Source organism: Malaya genurostris, chromosome 3 (genome assembly GCF_030247185.1).
Source record: "Malaya genurostris strain Urasoe2022 chromosome 3, Malgen_1.1, whole genome shotgun sequence".
In the NCBI taxonomy this organism is placed as follows: Eukaryota; Metazoa; Arthropoda; class Insecta; order Diptera; family Culicidae; genus Malaya; species Malaya genurostris.
The window spans coordinates 258,984,822-259,005,914 of NC_080572.1; the positions used below are offsets into that span (position 1 = coordinate 258,984,822).

General features: G+C 36.0%; 3 protein-coding genes across 5 annotated transcripts in view; 2 read left to right on the forward strand and 1 right to left on the reverse strand.

Annotated features, from left to right (window-relative positions):
- Positions 1-21,093, reverse strand: part of LOC131436607 (uncharacterized) — a 593,756-nt gene that overhangs the window by 227,916 nt on the left and 344,747 nt on the right. The gene's annotated exons all lie outside the window — the stretch shown is intronic.
- On the forward strand, positions 2,081-10,819 carry LOC131436609 (protein dhs-3-like). Its single transcript, XM_058605428.1, has 5 exons — positions 2,081-2,688; positions 10,127-10,199; positions 10,261-10,444; positions 10,503-10,625; positions 10,689-10,819. The coding sequence occupies exons 1-5, from the start codon at positions 2,104-2,106 to the stop codon at positions 10,759-10,761; spliced, it is 1,038 nt and encodes a 345-aa protein (XP_058461411.1). The 5' UTR covers positions 2,081-2,103; the 3' UTR covers positions 10,762-10,819.
- On the forward strand, positions 13,617-20,690 carry LOC131436608 (estradiol 17-beta-dehydrogenase 11-like). Its single transcript, XM_058605427.1, has 5 exons — positions 13,617-14,421; positions 19,878-19,950; positions 20,012-20,195; positions 20,250-20,372; positions 20,435-20,690. The coding sequence occupies exons 1-5, from the start codon at positions 13,837-13,839 to the stop codon at positions 20,505-20,507; spliced, it is 1,038 nt and encodes a 345-aa protein (XP_058461410.1). The 5' UTR covers positions 13,617-13,836; the 3' UTR covers positions 20,508-20,690.

Consider the following 21,093-nt stretch of genomic DNA (forward strand, 5'->3'; position numbering starts at 1 on the left):
TAAGTATTAAGTATTAAGTATTAAGTATTAAGTATTAAGTATTAAGTATTAAGTATTAAGTATTAAGTATTTATACCTACTCAAAATAAACAAAAATCGTTTAAGGGATTTTTTATTTGCACAAAACGTGCATATTTCGTTTTGATTTTGAACCGATTTTTACAAACTTAGATTCAAATGAAAGGTCTTGTGGTCCCATACAAAATTCCTGAATATTGTTTGGATCCGACTTCCGATTCCGGAATTATTGAGTAAAATATGCAAAAAATTGTGAAAATAAGTGCACTAACTTTTCTCAGAGATGGCTGAACCGATTTTTACAAACTTCGGTTCAAATGAAAGGTCCTGTGGTCCCATACGCAATTCCTGTACTTCATGCGGAACCGACTTCCGGATCCGGAAATATAGAGTAAAGTGGGTTAAAAATTGTATACCATCACTGAAAATGGGGAAAAACCTTTAAAAGTTTTCTAAATCGACCTCAAATCTTTTCAAATTGATAGCTTTTATCAGTAGACGGTCAAACAAACCGATTTCGGTTATTCTTTTAGGAATCGAAGAAAATTATTTTGAAGAATACCACAGTATTATATATGATAGTAGGATTGATATGAAAAAGGCATCATTACATCACTAGGTGGATTAAAACAGGTTTTTTTTAACGGTTTCAAGTTTTCTTGTATCAAAACATCATTTCTATTAATATTTATTTCAGGCGTGGCAAGCATGATGGAGGAGGGAGGTGGGCAAAGTACTTTTTGCCCCCTAAAAAAATTATTGGAGTGGCCATGACCCTCCCCCCCCCCCCTCTATATTTTGGCAACTGGAATAAATATTAAAAAATTTGCTTGAAATATCTTATGATATAACACTTTTTTACGGCTATACCCGTAGTTCATCTCCGTAATCGTTCAGATTTATTAACTGAGTTACTAAAATTTTAAAACTAATTTACTAATATTGGTTATTACTGGAATAGTAGGGAAAATGTTTGTGATTTTTACTTGGTTGCTTTTTATTTGCTCTTAACTCTCCGTTTCCTTTATAAAAATGCTTTATGTATTGCAAAGCTCAATGATCTGTAGTAATAATTTTTTGTGCAATCCAATATTTCATGGAACTTGCCGCCCATGTTTATTGGAACGTCCTGAATCTTCCTCCGCTGATCGCTTCCCTCAGCCCTTTTTCTGAACCCATTTGCTACAACATTTACTTCTTTCGCTAACTTTTTTTTCCTGCCGCACCGTTGGCATCTTAGAGCTTAAGCACCCTAATGAACACTTTAATAGATTTGAAAAACAAACTTGCTAGGTTTTATTTACACGGAATGTGACACACAGAACACGGTAGCCAAAATACACATAAGAAATATGTATCAAAAGTGGTAGTTCTAACCGATTCGCATTGATAAGTACGATGGGTCGTGGCCAATACCAAATCGATGCTAGAAGTAGAGTTAAAATAATGGTTGGAATGAACAGGATAAAGTGCAGATAAAGTGGTGATCAAATCACCCTCGAACTCTCGATACGAACGTAGAGCCCCTATATCACAAATATTTGACTTATTTGCAATAGGATTGCCGTAAAGTCGAAACCAATAACAACGCTTTCTGCTAATTTGAGGGCAAACATTAGCGTATAAATATGTGAGTTAACCTTTGAAATGTAGCTACTGTTACTTTTGAACACATGTTTTTGGTTCATGTCTGGAAATCATACATCTCGGAAAATATTCTCTCATTACCACAATATAGAGACCAGTAGTCAAGCAGGATTTGTGTAACCTTCAAATGTCGAACTTAACAAACTTCGTTCTGTAAAATTTAAAGAAAATGTTAGAATGTTTTATTGAATTCAAATGAATTGAATACAGCCGGAAAAAAGATAATGAATTTGAAATTCCCCTGCGTACAGAGTTGATACACAAATTTACATACGAACTGGTTGCAATACAAGATCGGTAAAACAATTATCACAAATTGAAGTAAATACGCAGCATGAACCGAAAAAACGAGACTCATCTTAACAACCCATGCCACCGCAAGATAGCGAATCAGTCGAGTTTCAACTGAGCGTGGATTAGGCTGGTTTCGGCGTAAGAATGTCAGTTAGGAAAGAGCAATACTTCGGAAGTACGGACAGTTCGTATGAGGCTGCCGTCAAACATCATTCCGGAACGAAGAGTCTCTTCAGCATCAATCGGTTGGAAGAAGTGCTGAAGGCAATCTTGTTGGACGTACCAAAAGTGTTTAAACTTCTACTACTCGTAGCGTGGGTCGGCTTACGTCACTCAGTGAAGTTGTTCTTGCCGGCTCAGCGCAAATCCATTAAGGGTCAGATTGCGCTGGTCACAGGTGGAGCCAACGGATTGGGCAAAGCACTTTGCCTTCGCTTGGCGCGGGAAGGCTGTTCGGTGGCCGTAGCCGATGTAGATTTCTCTAGTGCGCAAGCAACTGCCGAAGAAGTGCGAGAATGTACCGGGGGCAGTGTCAAAGTGCAAGCGTTTCACGTCGACGTCGGGGACTTCAATTCGGTGGCACAGTTGAAACAGAACATCGAGAAGACCCTTGGACCGGTCGACATACTAGTCAACAATGCAGGACTGCTGGCGATACTGTCACTTTCCGAAGGAACACCGGAGGATGTACAGAAGATTGTCAACGTAAATCTGATGTCACATTTCTGGGTGAGTGGAATTTTTCAGGGTCGTGGTCAAACTTACACCGACGTAGCGCGCAAGATTTCTTCGATTTGTTGTGCAAATTATCCTCTAGTGCCCAAGCTGGTTGAGTTAATTATAGTATTAAAAAATGGGGTTCACCAACCAGCTACGTAGCTAACACTAGAAGGTCAAGATGAATACTCTATGATAGGATACCGATGTGAACGGTGCAAAATGGATGTTGTTGTAAAATTATTGCCGATGAGTGCATACTACTCAACATAGAATGTGGTGGTCATAGAAGTTGCTTTAAAAATCGATGCTGCATATACAAAAATCGGAAATACGTAGTTGGATAAAAATTGTTTTCAGGAAGAAGTTGTAGGAAATCGATTGAGCATCCTAAAAATAGGATCAACCAATTTTTCTAACTCAGCCAAAAAGTCTGGCTTTACATTTGTTTGTGAGTAATTTATCGAAAAAGATATCAATTCAATTGTGGAGACGACTTTGAACAACTTGTTGCACTGTACATAATGAAAAACAAAGTATAGCACCAGCAAAGTTTCTAATGTGATTGCACCTTTATTTATAAAATAATTCTGCACTCTTTTTTGCGAGTTTAAGGTTAAACATAAACCTGTTTATTTATTAATTAAGTCGCCAAACTATAGTATGTAGACTATTGCATTACATACATGTGAAACTTACTGAAATAAATGTAATGCACATTATCTACGGTGTAGATCTTATTAAATTAAAATATTGTTTGAGCTGAGTTTCGTCATTGTAAAGTCAATTGCTCCGCAATGCATATTGTAAATAGACATCATTTGATTTAATGGGCCAAATTTTGTATAACTGGTACGATATTGGTTGCCGGGAGGGTATATAAAAATTAAGTTCAAACAGAAGTGCAGATGAATCAACCCGATGCGTAACGATGTTATGTATAAATGAGCCCATTAATTGTTCTCGACGCTCTTCTAGTGTGTGGATGTCAATGAGCATGCAACGGTAGAGGAACTATTGTCCAGTCTAACTTACGGAGTGCAAATAATAGGAATTTCTGCTGAACTGATTCAACACGTTTCTTGTGAATGATTGAGAATAGTGACCAAACAATGCTATAATCTTCAAGTAGCGACCTTACGTAAGCAATGTATAATGTTTTAATCGTGTAGTAATCGCTAAAATTACAGTTGAAGTGTTTTATAAATGCAAGCATGTCATTAGTTCTGCTTATTATCGTATTATAGTGATCGATGAAAGTCAACTTTTTATCTAAAATTATTTCCAGGTATCTAATTCTTATCGCCTGGTTTAATTGTGATGTCTGGTGTGTTTCGTTTCCTACTGAAAGCGATTACTTTACATTTATTAACGTTTAATTTCAAAAGCCTATTGTTACACCAGACATGAAAAGTTTCCACTTAATCTTGAAATAACGCATTATCTACTTCCGTTTTTATTTCTAGAAAGAGCTTCATGTTCACAAATAAAATGAATATGAGAGGGCCTAGAGAAGAACCTTGTGGAACTCCTGAGGTGACTAGAATATAGTAGGAATATAGCTATCGATCAGTCAGATACGACTCAAGCCATTTGAGTAGTTCAGGGCCAGTTTCTATTTTTGGTAGTTTGAATAATAACATAGGTATATCAATGCGTTCAAATGCTTTTCTGAAGACAGTATAGAGAGCTTCTATATGATTACCCTTATCCATTTCAGAGCGTGAGTAGTTGAAAAATTCGAGTAAATTTGTTTTAATCGAGCGATCCTTAAAAAATTCATGTTGCATATTTTTAAGTTGAAGAAACATTTTTTCATTGACTATCGTTTTAAAAAGTTTAAGAATGCACGAGATAATTGCACACAACTGATATTTTTCCACTTTTAAAAATTGGTGCTAAATAGGAGTTCTTCCATAATTTAGGGAAAATGTTGGTCATGAGTGATATATTGAATAGTCAAAGCAAGGTTGTGGCCAGTTCCAACTATATTTTTTCATAAATACGGGAAGAATTCCATCAAGTCCAGAGATAACATATCTAATTTATGGAGTGCTTGCATAATACCTTGGACATTAATGTGATGAATATTACTGTCACAAACATGGTCTGGGAAGAAATTGAAATAATCACGATTGCAAATAGTACACAAATATCTTCCGAGGTGTCACCAGTTTTACCCTTGAAGAACATTTTTGAGGGACAATTAAAAGATTTTAATTTAGTTTTTACGTAATCGAAGAAATTCTTCGGGCATGATTACACTCTCCGTTTTTGAGTTGTAGTCCTCAGATGCAATTTCAATAGCCAGATTTAATTGATCACAAGTTTTTAAGTAAGTTCCCTAGTTGACGCTACTGCTGTCTCTTTTGTATATTTTATGGACCTTCTGTTTTCTATTTTTTCAGATCATTATACCAAATTGAATATTTGGAGTTATGTCGTCGCCAGATTCTCTTAAGTGTTACTTGATCATTAATAGTATCAAATATTAGACTCATGAACAAATATGCACAACAAAATTGCAGTGTGAAATTCTTCATTTTTCCATAATCGGATTAGAGATTCGGCGAGACAGGAGTCTTCTTGCGAATTTGTCAATAAAAAATCTTAGTGATAGTTTTGTTGATTTTTAACGTGATTAATTTGGTTGAGTCCTGAGCTTGCAACTTGATCAAAGATATATTGGAGGGTTTCATTCTCTCATATTCATAAGAATCCCAATTAGCATCGCATCGTCTATAGAATCCGTCCATGTGACTGCAGTTCATTTTAACGTAACAATGCTTATTCAGTCAGCAATAGCAAATTTATAACACAAAGCAATTTCCGTAACAGTGTCTGACATAAATCTGGTCTCGTAACTAGTTAAAATAAAAACAAAAATTTCTTATTAGTAACAGAAACTAGTACAGTTTTGATATCATTCTGTTATGGTTTACTGATCTGGTCACTGAAACACTCAAATAGAATATGAATTCGGACGTTATATTGAGAGATACTCTCGGATTACTACAGATAATAGAAAATATTTAAAAATCTACAGTAGACAGCTTCCCAAGAAAAAGTGTCAAGTAAAAAAAGGCTCAATGACATATTCGCAATCGATAAAAATGCCTTCTTTTTTTATCAGTAGGTAATGGGCATACAATTTATTCAAACTTCGGAAATTCTATCCGAGTAATACAAACTTTTTTGTCCAAACTTGCAGTTTCTTGACAATATCAGTCACAATTGATCTTGTAGGGGCGGGTTCCACTAGGAAATTGATAGTACCTATTATCATTCTCCGGACAGGACCAGTCTAGATGCCATGTGGAATCTGGCAAAAAAAAAACTTAACCAAGTATAGATCCACAGGGTTCCTGCTTCCATGTTGTAAAAGGCGACATTTGCATGAGTTTCTTTTTTCCTTCAATTATCAGATAGCATTTGAAACTTTCCTTCAGTTCCCACAAATAAGTGAACAGTGAATCAAGACGTTCCGGGATTTCAATATCGGATATTGTTAAAACGTTCACTCGGGAAGTCCATGAGTTTTTTAGTACATCCGAGCATCTTGAAAACTTGTGTCACTTGTGGAGTACGCAGTAGTATATACGACCTGTAGTAACAACAAGTGTTGGACTAACATCCCCTCCCTTTTTAAACGATCTACGATCAGGCCTGGCCGGCGCCGGTACTGATCAATCAATTCTTGAGTTCCCAAAAGATGTACATTGAAAGATGATTTGTCAGTCCCAGGTCTGATCATCTAGAAATTCTATGTACAATTTCTGTTAATCCAGATCAGTAACGAAGTAGCATCTAGGGGTGGTCGCTCAAGCTCAATATCTGTCACAATTGATCTTGAAAACTAAATATACCTTATCGTCATACCAATCAAACAAGCTAGAAATTGTGAGAATTCGTCAACTATTCACGGAGATATCGTTTTTTGTTTTGTGTAGTAGATTTTTCCGCCATATCCCAATAGTAGAAATTTTAAACGAAGATTAAATACATTGAAGTCTTTTTTTATGCGAGTTTACGAGCCGCAATAAAAAAAACCGCATAACTCTGAAACTTTGTATAAAAAAAAACCGCAGAAACAAAAACCGCATAACTCTGAAAATTCACATAAAGAAAAACCGCATTACTCTGAAACTTTGCATAAAAAACCGCAGAAACAAAAACCGCATAACTCTGAAAATTCGCATAAAAAAACCGCATAACTCCAAAACTTTGCATAAAAAAAACCGCATAACTTAATCTCACTGCTAGGTGGATAAATTATGTTTTTTGGTATAAGTTGGTTGGAATATCTTTCCAATTTAATCCATAAGGAAATACGCAAAAAATACGCGCAAAATTCCAACCGCTGGAGTAGAACGAATCGTCGCACAAAGCATAACAGAAATATTTCCAGCGATTGAGCGCAGTGGGCATACCACAAGTTTTGTTGGATTGTAAAACAGACTCTGTTGATTCGTCAAGGATTTTTGAATATTTCACACTTTGAATACACAATACTAGTTCAATCTTCATTGTTATTGATTCCGATTGCACTAGTACCATTAGTATTTATAATGGAATAAGATGAGGTTATATTTATAAGTATTGACTAACATGCTAACAATGTATATACCTGAGTTTAGCAGCAACAGTATTCTCCTTCTACAGAATGATTGAAAACAAGAAAACTTTCAAGTATTGTCGACATTTCTCACAATACTCATTTCATTATATTCAACTTTTTGTTATCCCAACACAGAACCCAATGTTGCATAAATTCGTATCATTGTTTGATGTGTAATTTTTGCTCACGATATAATGCCACTGAACCCACCGAGCATTTCTAACACCACCACAATACGAAACAGCAGCGCGCAATAAATGCAGAAACTGCTGAAAAGTTTATGTAAAATGCTTCAAATTTCGGTTTTTTGGCGAACGTTTTATAATTTTGAGTTGCATTTTAAGATTCTTTATGAAATTTTGCAACAAACATTTTTTTTGCAATTCTATTATCATCCCCGTGGAACGGAGCAGTACCCATTTATACATTTTAAAACTCTTCTTAATCCACCTAGTGGTGTGATAATGCCTTTCTCTTTCTTCAAAACAGTCTATTAAAAATATTTTTTCTTTTTACTAAATAATTGGTACACTAATTTGGGCTCATTTTTGACACCAATTGATTCAGGTTGAATCGAGTAGTTCACGAAAGCATGCCTCAGTGTTTATATCACATAGTAGGCATCATTTTCCAACCCCCCGTCTATGGTAATTTCTCAAGATCTATGGAAATTCCACTACGTGGTTAAGACTTTTTTTTGATTAGCATCACTCTTCTCATACAAATAGGTAACGCAAATGACAAGCGCTTGGTTGGAAAATGATGCCTACTATGTGATATAAACACTGAGGCATGCTTGTCCCCCCCCCCCTCGACGAAAGTCGATTTTTTAAGAAATTTTTTTTTCGAAATTTCATTAAATTTCCGAAATCGAAAAAATGATTTTGATGCCAAAAGTCTTAGAATTGCATGAAACGTCGAGATTTAGTGTCATCTCGGAAAAAAAATTTCTAAAAAAATCGACCTTCTGGGAAAATATCAACATTTTTTCTAAATCCCAGTAGACGATTTAAAAAAAACATTTTAGCAATTCTAAGACGTTTGACATCAAAATTTTTTTTTCTATTTTTTTTAACCTTTTGAACGATAGCGCTTTACGAAATTAGAGGTGATCCCAAAATATTGGCACCCTTATATACATTAGAGCGGTGAAAACAACGTGTTTTGTCGGTTACGTCACTTATACCATCATATATCCGGAACCAAAAGTCTCAACCATTTTATCTTTGAACTTGATCAATGGCGACAGTAGTTTTCAAACGAGCATAAGTTTGTTAAAATCGGTTCAGCCATCTCTGAGAAAATTGAGCGCGTTTAAATATCTTCGAAAAGTGCACACACACACACACATACACACACAGACCTTTTCCGATCTCGTCAAACTGAGTCGAATGGTATATAACACTATGGGTCTCCGAGGCTCCATTCGAAAGTCGGTTATCCAGCAATTCTAATATCTTTCTGTAGAGAAAGCCAAAACCAATTTTGGCTCGGCAAAGCAAAATTTCAAAATTATAAGAATACTTAGTTGTGACAAATTTAATTTCGGAATCTTGAGTGTTTTTGGTTTTTCAAAAATCGATTTTTGAATACTTGATCAAAAACGCGATTCGTGCATTCCGCTACATTTCACCATAATATTGAAACGCTACTAGGAAAGATGTCCAAAAAGCGAATTGCTTTGCCGCGTCTTCTGACCCGTTATAGTTGATTTGTTGTAATAAATTTATGGTTCAAATCGATCATTTTTTACTCCAGGGTTTAAAAGCTCATACACCACACCTTTCTAATCCCACCAAACATAGAGCCCTCTTCCCGAATCGATCTGGTTTGCAGTCGATGTTGATGGTTATCCCGGATTAACCCATGATTTTTTCTTTAAAATAAGTCCAGTTTTCATCGTCAGTAACAACTCGATGCAAAATTGAATTTTTTCGTTCAGTTTCTCCAGTGCTTTTTCAATTTTTCACCTGTATTTCATCCAATTCATTTGGTACCCATTTTGAACACTTTTAGATTTTTCCCATAGATTATATTCTACGATGATTTCTAACTTCCAAATCTCTGCCGTTTAAACTAATTTTTGAATGTTGCTTCTGATCACCACATGTTACTATAATCATTCGAAACGACTCAAATAAGGACAGGTTCTTCCAAAAAGCGTGTTTTTCAAGAATTCCACTTATTGTTTAAACAATATTTCAAAAATATAATTTTTACTGATAGAAGTACATTTATTCAACATATTTCTTTTTATTTATTCGGCGGCTCTGAAGACAGCTGCTCAAACTCATTCGTTTTACTGGTGGCTGTCATCATTTCTTGGAAACCAATCTTCGGAAATCAAAAGGCTAAACAGTTCCATATTCTGCATCGAATTGGCTATGGTCGGAACTAGAATGACAAATTTCCACCGAGGAAAAACAAAATGGCGACCAGTTTTTTAATTTTCGATCTTTTTTAGCACTGTTGTGAATCACTTTTTAAATAATAAATATTTTTGGTTGTATTTTCGGCCATAGAGAAATATCTAACGAGTAAAATTCCGTTCGTTCCGCAATAATGTTAAAAAAAACGTGGTATTGAGACTTCTTGATCTCGGTCGGGACTGACTCTACATCACTTCTAGGAGTGTTTTCCACAAATTTCCGGAAAAAAATAATATGATATTTTTTAAAAAGTTTTTGAAGGAATTTGGCTTTAAATGAAGCAATACTTTCCGCAAATTAGCACCAGATAGTACATAAGATATTGTTTGTTCAATGACAATGACTAGATTTCCGGAACTAATTAAAAACTTTTAACTTTAAATTCACTTTTCAATTCTTTCAGACAATCCGTGAATTCAAAGCTGGTATGGTCGAGCGACGGCGGGGTCACATTGTTGCAATTAGTTCGGTGTTAGGTTTGTAAAATATCTTTAAATTCTTGCTTGATTAGCCCCAGTAAGGTGAAAACAATTGCAGGTATGATACCTTTCGGTCGGACGATCTGCTACAACACGACGAAGACTGCGATCAATGGTCTGATGGCCTCGTTGAACGAGGAATTTTACCTGAACGGTCTGAGCGATGAACTGCACACCACCACAGTCTATCCGGTCGGTATCAGAACCCGGAAACAATTTGTTGATCTTATGCACGAATTAAGGTAATTGTCGTAAAAAAAAAACATTTTCGGCATGCTTATATTCTAACTTTCAAAACAGGTTGCGGATGCCTTGGCATTCCCCGGAATACGTGGCCGATAGAATCGTTGACGGTGTACTAGAGAATAAAACCGATGTTGTTCCAAGCTATTTTTACGTCAGAATATTTATCAAATATTTCGCGTAAGCTTTTCAATACGATTCTATGTTACAATTCTAACAATTTTCTCTTGTTTTCTGTTGCAGTATTTTGCCCACCACATTCATACGCTTGTACTCAGACATATTTGTGGGAAAAGTTCCACAGCTCACAGAATAACGGAAAGCATTGCTTATTGCTAGGAAATAAAGGATTAGTTTGAATAAATAAAGTCAGGGTTGAAACAATACATGTAGAGCATTATCAATTCGCGTTTCGGTGCTGCATGCACACCAAAATTTCTGAGTTGCACAAGTGACTTAATTCCTCACACGATGTAATTCATAAAGACCTAATTTTTCAAATGACGGAAAATTTCATTTGCCATGACTTAATGCAAAGACATCATATTAACAAGATATACAGCACTCACATTTCCCGAACAAATGATTAGCAACATCGTTTTTTGCGAGAATGCTGTGAGTCTGCATCGAATCTCGTACATAAATGTATGGGAGAGAAATGTCAAAATCGTGTGCGCAAAATAGCAGACTGCGCACCCATACAATTGACATGATATGTTGAATGTGATGCCGTGCGATAGCGTAGCTGAACTGAAGATTGATTTCGCTCCAGACTGACAGGGTCTGCTTAATGTTAGATTAGCTTGAATTTTACTGATTTCGACTTGATGAGCATTCGGCTAGCGGGTGAGCCAGCACGAATTCTAGCGCACCAATTATCAACCAAGCAGATATGTGCTTCTGTGGCTCAATCGATTAACAGACGTATTTTACGATCCAATGATTTTTGGTTCAAGTCGTGGCGGCGGTCGCTATCAGTATTCAGTTTTATTTTTATTTATTTTTTATTTCAATGAATTTCATGTCATGGAATTTTAGATACATTATTAAGTGCTCTTCCACGTAATTTTGCGTGAACTGTGACGCTTCATTCATGTGCATCTAAAATGATGTAAAATCACGAGGTTTTTTCGATGTGTGTGGGTACTGGTTTGTGCTAAGTGCAAGTGGAAAAAAATGAAATTTTTCGGAAGTGATTTTTAGACCAAAAAAATCATCGATCAGAAAACTCACTGAAGAAAAGCTTCACTACTGATTTTTTGCAAACACAATTCTATCTAGAGATGGTCGGGTTTCGAGTATTTGTACCCGAACCCGACGAGTGATGGTCGGGTTCGGGTTTGGAAAAATTTATGTTTGTCGGGTTCGGGTCGGGTACTGGTGACATTTTTTTTTCATTTTCAACATTACGGGTTGGGTTCGGATTCAAACATTTGATCGGGTTTCGGGTATTTGAACCCAAATACTCGATAGTTTTTTCGGGTTCGGGTCGAATACGAGTAAAGATTTTTATTTTTAACGGGTACGGATCGGGTTCGGGTTTAAAAAAAGCTTATCCATTTTCACTAGTGCACATTCTCTTCGATGATATTAATGGAAAAAGTTCTCAAATTGAATATATTGATATTATGATAAATTCGCCGATGAACAAAAACTGAACCACTCTGAAAATGTGCAATGCACGTGAAGTAATATCATCACTAAAAGTAGCATGAGCTGTGATTAAGAATAGTTAGAATGAATGAAGAAAAAAAAACAATCACAGAGCATGTCGCAGAGCTGACTAAAAATTATTAACCAATTCAGCTTGAATAACATGCACAGAAATAACAGAAGTGGTACGCGCTGTTTGATCGGATTTAATCTGAATAGTGCAGTGTAATCAACCAGCTGCAATTAAAACAACCTTAGTTACAGTTGCTATAATCACCATTCTGAGTGTGGAAAAATATATTGCTCACATCATATTGTCATCCTACGTTCATCGAAAATATCGCAGTCATTCATCAACTTATCAGCGTTTATTTCTCAGTTGCAAATTTATTCTATAGAGATTTTTATATTAATGATATTATTAAATCTTGCACGAATCAGTGTCGAACTGAAGCGTAGTAGAAATTTAACATGAAAATACCATCAGAGACTCCTCTAGCTTTCGATTAGCCTTCAGCGATATTTCTGTGAGCGAAAATTCGTCATCAAGTTTCACTGACACAAAAAATTACATATGCACTTCGAGGATCAGAGATTTGGGTATGCTTGTTTCATGAATGCAAATCTCGGAAGTGATTTTTTAAGTCACTGAGTTTATATAGAAAAACTCATGAACTGATATTTTCACGAGTGATAATGAAACGAACTTTTTCTGGTCATGATTTTTCGAACATTGCAAAGCTATTTACTAATTTTACGAATGGTTTACTGACCTCAGCCAACGTTTCAACGTAAACCGTTAAGCAGACATGAAGTTAATGCTATTTGCGAAACACGCTGACCCGAAGGAGCATTGCGTTAGTATCTCTTTGATAATTTCATATACTACACTTTCTAACCACCATCGATAAATAGTAGCCAAAACATGCTACAATACTTATTCAAACCGTTTGTGGTGTTGGATTAAAAAATCAACACTAAATATGGACTAAAACTCTTGAAATAGTCTTAAACAACATTGAATTAAAGTTCTTGGCAGTTATTGGCAAGTTTAATGTCGTCAGTTCGCAAAATCTATGATGCAACATTTTGTGTCAAAACATCAACCAAATGTGCTAGGTTTTATTTCTACGGAAGGGGCCAAACCGGAGCCATAAACAAAACACGGTAGCCAAAATACACATGAGAAAGTTGTACCAGAAGTGGTTGGTCAAACAGAATTGCATTGGTAAGTACGACGGGTCGCGTCCAAAAACAAATGTATGCCGGAACAAGTGCTGTCTGTTGACTAAAAGAGATACAATAGTGCAATGGAATTCGTGTCAAGAAATCATTTGTCTCTGAAATATGTACCATCGACACGGCTAGTGGATGTAGATTTTATATCAGAGATCAGTAATCGACAAAGAATTGTGTAACTGCCAATACCGAGCCGAGTTTAACACACTTCAAACGGTACAGTTTTCCAATTATCCATTTTTTTATTACTTACCCAGTAGTATCAACATGTTGCACTTCAAATCACAACAAATCGAATTTCGCTTAATCCCTGCATCTAGAATTGATACTAAAATTTACAGGCGGTCACACGAGATTGTTAGAATGATCAGCTCGAAGCAAATATGCAGCGTGCCTCGATTAAACGACGCCCGTTGCAACTTGGCACCACACGCTAGCGGAGGCTAGCGAATCAGTCGAGTTTCAACTGAGCGAGGGTTCGGCTGGTTTCGGCGTTAGAATGCCACTTAGAGAGGAACAATACTTCGGAAGTACGGACAGTTCGTATGAGGCTGCCGTCAAACATCATTCCGAAACGAAGAAACGGTTTAGCATCAATCGGTTGGAAAAAGTGTCGAAAGTAATCTTATTGGACGTCCCAAAAGTGTGTAAATTTCTACTACTCGCAGTGTGGGTCAGCTTATGCAACTTGGTGAAGTTGTTCTTACCGGTTCAGCGCAAATCCATTACCGGTCAGATTGCGCTGGTCACAGGTGGAGCCAACGGATTGGGCAAAGCACTTTGCCTTCGCTTGGCGCGGGAAGGCTGTTCGGTGGCCGTAGCCGATGTAGATTTCTCTAGTGCACAAGCAACTGCCGAAGAAGTGCGAGGATGTACCGGGGGTAGTGTCAAAGTGCAAGCGTTTCACGTCGACGTCGGGGACTTTAATTCGGTGGCACAGCTAAAACAGAACGTCGAGAAGACCCTTGGACCGGTCGACATTCTAGTTAACAATGCAGGACTGCTGGCGATGCTGTCACTTTCCGAAGGAACACCGGAGGATGTGCAGAAGATTGTCAACGTAAATCTGATGTCGCATTTCTGGGTGAGTGGAATTCTTCAGGGTCGCGGTCAAACTTACACCGACGTAGCGCGCAAGATTCTTTCGATTTGTTGCTGCAAATTATTCTCTAGTGCCCAAGCCGGTTGAGTTAATTATAGTATTAGTAAATGGGGTTCACCAACCAGCTACATAGCTAACACTAGAAGGTCAAGATAAATACTCTATAATAGGATACCGATGTGAACGGTGTAAAATGGATGTTGTTGTAAAATTATTGGTGCGCTCGACCAGAGAATTGCCGATAAGTGCAAGCTGCTTGACATGGAATGTGGTAGTCTGTTTAGAAAAAATCGTTATGGGGACAAAATCGAACACCCTTTGCTCCGTTGTCATAGATTCGGATGTCTCATTTAAATCGTTTTTTTTTTTCATAGAAAAGTCGATTTATTTATGTTGTACTTTACACATTTACATAATTTATGGGTGGGATATGCAGTTTAAACGTGTTGGTTCTATTAAAACAGTTCAGTATTATAGGAGGAGTAACATTCGATTCCGTTCTGTTTGAAGTGACTTCGAAATAACAGGAGCAACTGTACAAGCTTTTTGCTTCGTAGTTTCAAAATGAACTTAAACAATCGAACAGATTCAAAAGTTAAATTAAATATGGTACATTATTCATGTCAAAACTAAAGATTGAAACGAAACGCGACTGACACATAGTATTTGATTAAGTTCATCGAAATCCGATCATAAAATTGCGATATCGCAGTTTTTGATTTTTGCGATAGTTGACTCAATTAATTTCTTTTTGATTCAACCATTATGGTTCTTGAGTAGTTAAAAATGTGTTGTTCTAAGTGCTGTCAAATGTCGGGGACAGCTAAAAAAATATCAATGAAAACAACATCGACGGTTGAAGCGTTTGGGAAAATTGTGTTCATTTGATTTGAAGAAATTTATGATTCCATAACAAGTACCGAACAGCGGTATCGGGATAAAGTTAACCTTGTTTAAGATGAAAAAGATTTGGTGACAAATTATAAAACGTTTACTTTACGTTAAATCCATGTTAATGAATGATCATCTCGTAATCAATGCAATGTTTCAAGCGATTGGTTCAATGTTCAAAGAAGAATGTCCATCTTTTTTCATGATTTATAAAAAACAACGTGCTTAATCCACCAAGCAGTGAGATGATACCTTTTTTTTATCAATCCGCATGTGTTTTTTGCATGAATATTCGTCGGTGTTTTAGTTTTCATGACATTATTTTAATTACCGTCGTTTAAGGCTACAATTTGAGATTTTATTCGTAAATCGGATCGAATTTTATTCTAAGCGTGTGATAATCGATTGAACATTCCATGAGATGTTGGAGTAAGTTCCACTTTAGAGTTTTTCGTAATTATTTATGGTTCTTCCAGAGCCGGTATTCAGCAACCAGCATAACCCACAAAGATTCGTATGGGCATAAATTATTATGACGAATAAATTGCAATAGTTTTGAGTCCAACTGTCATCTTCTAAATTGGTTTGAACCCTGTAATACCAGAATCGGCATTCAGAATTCGATAAAATTCATTAATTTTGTATGGGATCATAAATCCTTTAATTTGAATTCTTGTTTTTGAAATTCGGTTTGGCCTGTTTTGAGAAAACGAACGTAGGCGAAGTTAGTTAAATTCATCTGAGGAGCTGTATTGTTTACATTTGATTCTAAATTTTTGAAAATCAGTGTAGATATCTTTGAGAAACCGCAATGCAAATTAAATTTTTGGGTACCTTTCGAATCGAAAACTGAATACCGTTAAAACTGAAATAAGTTTACTTGGTTATCGACTATCCGAATCTGCAACTCCGATAAACCCTATTAATGTATGTGGAATGCACATTTTTAAACTATCACCATGTATCCCTTTGAACCGGAAGTAATATGTTTCATAGGATCTTAAGACATTTCATTTCAATCTTAGCTGGTTCTTAGATCGGTTCAACCATCTACGAGAAAAATGAGTTACAAAATTTTAATTTCGTTTCAAATACCATTCTGTAGTTCCGGAACCGGATCTCGGATCGGATCTAAACATAATTCAGGAACCTTGTTTAGGAGCATGCGACATTTCATATGAATCTGAGTTTGTAGAAAACGGTTGAGTTTTGCTGATCTCGACGAACTGATTCGAATGATATATGGGTGTTATGTTCTTCCAGCATTTATTGCTGTTAGTAGTTTAAATCAATATAATTATGGAAAAGCTTTCAGCTCGAAAATGCTGCCATTATCTGGTTTACATATGTTATATTCGAACGATTATGTTGCCAAAAACGAACCGTGCTAAAATCTGTCCGAGGCAAAGTGTCATGAAAAAGGATGCTATACACAGTCTTTTTGGTACTTAGAAACAATTTTATGTAACAGTATAAAAAATTGTGTTTCACATTGCTCCCAAGCATTGCTTTGTCATCTAAAGTTTGAACGAATTCTATACCTATTTTTATATTTATAAAAAAAGGTAAAACAGTAGATTTGGCCCAAAATATGAAAACAAAGATTCCAATGCGCAGAAGCGTAGAATTAGACATAAGTGCACATTAGCGTATACATTTATTAATAACCTGGGCTGGAAAAGCAAGATTATAAAATCGTCCAATCGAGAACACTGCCAAAGAAGATCACTTGTGATTTTTCCCAATAAAAATCACTACTGATCTGATCATTTTAAGATCAGTTTATCAGTGATCTTCAAATCACATCGATCAAAATCGGTACTGATCTTTCGTCACACAAAATCTAAAATCATTATTGATTCGATCAGCTTTAATCTTTGTGGATGAGAGTCACATATGGTCATGTTCAGACATGAATGCCGATTGATCTACGTCTGAAATCGTTGATCTTCCGCTTACAGGTGTGAAAATTAGTGATAACAGTAATCCTACAGGAATTAATGACCAAGGGTAACGCGTGTCAATGAGATTTTCAAAATAATGGAAAAATGTAAATTTTATATGATTGGAAAATGCAAAAATGTAAATTTTATATTATTGGAAAATGCTTCTCTAACACTCTTTCTCACCAGAGTTGGGAAAAATACCGGTTTCGTTACGGCACGGCTTATGTAGTTTGAACATATGTTCCCGTTTGATGCACCCCGTGTTTGAATTCGCAACCGATTGTTTGATTCGCAATAAAAAGAATGCTAGATTTAAAGAAATGAATGCTAGAACCTATTCCGGCAGCATTCACTTCGCAATAGCAATATACAATGCGAAATTAGTAAAAAAAATTTCACACCACGTATAGTGATTAGAGCGACAAAAGACTCTTCAACTTCCAGCTGTTTTGGTGCTGATATGATGCTCATGCAATAGCAATAAAACGCTTTTTGACATGACTTTAATTTATAGAAGTAACAGGAGCGAAGGGTTTCGAAAACATACAGCACGCGCTGTCTTTGAATGGCTAGTTTTAAATGCCGTAGCAAAACCTGCACTCCTGTTACTTCTGTGTATGATATTCAAATAATAAATCAAATTATCAGCTGCATGACATGATTTGTGATTGTTATTATTCATTATTATTGATCACAGCATATATGTTATAAGCTGTATTAAAATTCTTTCAATCATCCTTCTAGTGCAGAGGCTACACTCCTAAAAAAATGAAATTTACGTTTGACGTAAATTCAAGCATACCGTAATTTATTCGGTGATGACACAATCACCCTTATTCTTGTTTACGTCCGTATCGACCATACGACGAACGGGTACTTTCGAACGAATACGAATAAGCCATTCTTGTTTTCACTCGAATGAATTCGAACGCGACTCGTTTGCCACAAAATATTAAAATATCAATAAACTTCTTCGAACAAAGGCTAAGCCTTGATGAAACCAGCCCAATTCTTGTGATTAACCATATGCGAAACACTAGAATGTATGTCAGTTTAGCTTCAAACGATACGTGTATTCGAACATCATACGTACGAACGAAAAGTCCCATTCCCGTTTACGGACGAATAGACGAAATGCCGTGGTTTCGATTCGTCATTTTAATGTGCGAATCAACCGTTCGAACACATTGAAAAAAGTTTAACCGATTTCCAACAAATTAATTTTCGAATCTAAAGATGATTTGCAATCAAATCATAAATTTGAGTTTTGCATAGAACATTTAGAAAGCATATCAGTCATAGTAAAATGCTGGTTTTTCTGGCGAGCCTTCGAATATATGCGCAGTTCCAAGCTTTTGCGGATCAAATTTTACATCTATTAGGTATTTTATGGAAAATACGCCATGGGCAAACGTGTTTTATTTTATATTAAATGCATGATTTTACTAATGTAATAAATATGTAGACTATCGAAAACATGAAAAAATTGCATGAAAAAGGAAACATATTTTTCGCAGATACTACTGATCGGGCTGCTATTTTAAATGCTGTTTTTTACTTTGCACGAGGTTTAATTTGAAAATTTCATTTACCGATTTGGATGAAATTGGTCCTGAGTACGATATTTATTTATTATGTAGCATTCGTCGCTTTCTTGATGCTTGGGATCTTCCTAGAGAAACTATATGCGCTGCCGATCCTTTTCTTGCACAGGAATCGCGTTCGTACACATTCGAGTGAAAACAAGAATGGCTTATTCGCATTCGTTCGAAAGTATGTGTTCGTCGACAGCATTTTTCTTTCAACCAATTAAATTGTTTGTTTAATCAACGTTTCTGCTAATCGAATAACAAAAATTACAGTTTAGTTAAAACAACAATTGATTAGTTGTTGTTCCAAATTTCAATCAATCGAATTCAGAAAATCAACTAATATTCTGGTTGAAATGGCATGAAACCATGTTGAGTCTCAGATATATAGTTAGTGCAATTATGTGTTATAGAATCCAGGGCTATAATTTCAAACAGCTCGATCTTTCCGATCTGCAACATTGCCACATTTTCATTGCTACCAATACAGTTAACCATCACTCCGAAATACAAGGCATCGACATCACATCTGCTGCTATTCAACATTCTGTCAAATCTGTCAAATACACTAGATATGGTAACTTTTGAAGTTATAAAAATACTATTCAACATCTCTTCTTTGAGGTTATAGCGAAAACGTACCTTGAGCTTATCCTATATTAATCACCATGATTAAAAGCTTTAGATCATAATAGTCGTAAAATTTGGTAACTGCGACGCTGGACGTAGATCATTCAAACAAATATTTTTATAGCAGTCAACAGTAAGAGTTTTCAAACAGTTCTTTCCATAATTTAAGTGAATGAACATTTCTATTTTTGTTGTGGAGAAACGTTGGTGCTTTGAAACTTTGAACGATTAAAACATTTTCAATTCATATTTTAACAAAAATTTTTGGAGCCGGATTTCCGGAACTGTTTAGTACCAAAAGCTCAATTATCAACGCCACCATTCAATTTTCTGTTTTCGCAAGTTTCATTAATCTAACCAGCATAACTTTTAATTCTTTCAGACAATTCGCGCATTCAAAGCTAGTATGGTCGAGCGACGGCGGGGCCACATTGTTGCAATTTGTTCGGTGCTAGGTTTGTAAAATATCGTAAAATTTTCGCTTGGTTAGCCCCAGTAAGGTGAAAACAATTGCAGGTGTGATACCTCACGGTCGGACGATCTGCTACGGCACGACGAAGGCTGCCATCCGTGGTCTGATGGTCTCGTTGGATGAGGAATTTTACCTGAACGATCTGAGCGATGAACTGCATACCACCACAGTCTATCCGGCTGGAATCAAAACCCGGAAGCAATTTGTTGATCTTATGAACGAATTGAGGTAATTATCATCAAAAATATTGTCGGTAAGATAAAACAACTATTTTTGAAACAGGTTGCGGGTACCTTGGCATTCCCCGGAGTACGTGGCCGATAGGGTTGTTGACGGTGTCCTAGAGAATAAAACACACGTTGTTCCAAGCTATTTTTTCATCAAGGTTTTAATCAAATATTTCCCGTAAGCCTCTCAATATGTTTCTACGTGACATTGCTTACAGTTTTTTTTGTTTTTCGTTACAGTATTTTGCCAACTAGTTTAATACGCTTGTTCTCAGACATATTTATAGGAAAAGTTCCGCAGCTCACTAAATAACAGAAAGCAAACTATATTACTTGTAACTACCATAACGAAGCGTTACAAATTTTTATACTTTGGAACATATAACATACTGTAGAATCAAATGCTAAAGATGGACAAACGGAGAAAACTGTAAAATACAGCACTGCTTTTTATTCAAATAATAATAAAATGACTTACAATATTGATGAAATAATACCAGATCGATGTTGACAATGACATCGATCGCCTGAACTAGTCTGTGAAGGATCAGTTCAACTATTAGTAGAAACAGAGAACGATTCAAAAGAAAAAGTCCACCTAATCGGGATCAGCAGAATTTGACGACCAGCCACGAAATTGGCAAACAATCATTCAGTGTACAACTTCAGGTAACCCTAGAATGTTTCGATCTGTACCACTCCTGGCCAGGACAAAAAAAAACACCACGGCTGAAGACAATTATTTTTATTGTTTCTTAACGCCTCTACTTGTAAATAAGCAGATAATAATAAATATATCTGAAAGGTAGATAACTTTTCTTTTTAAGAAATGTAGGATTCTTTATGCTTCATCCAACTCATACGATTTTTAGTTCACAAAAGCAATGGCGATGTGGGGC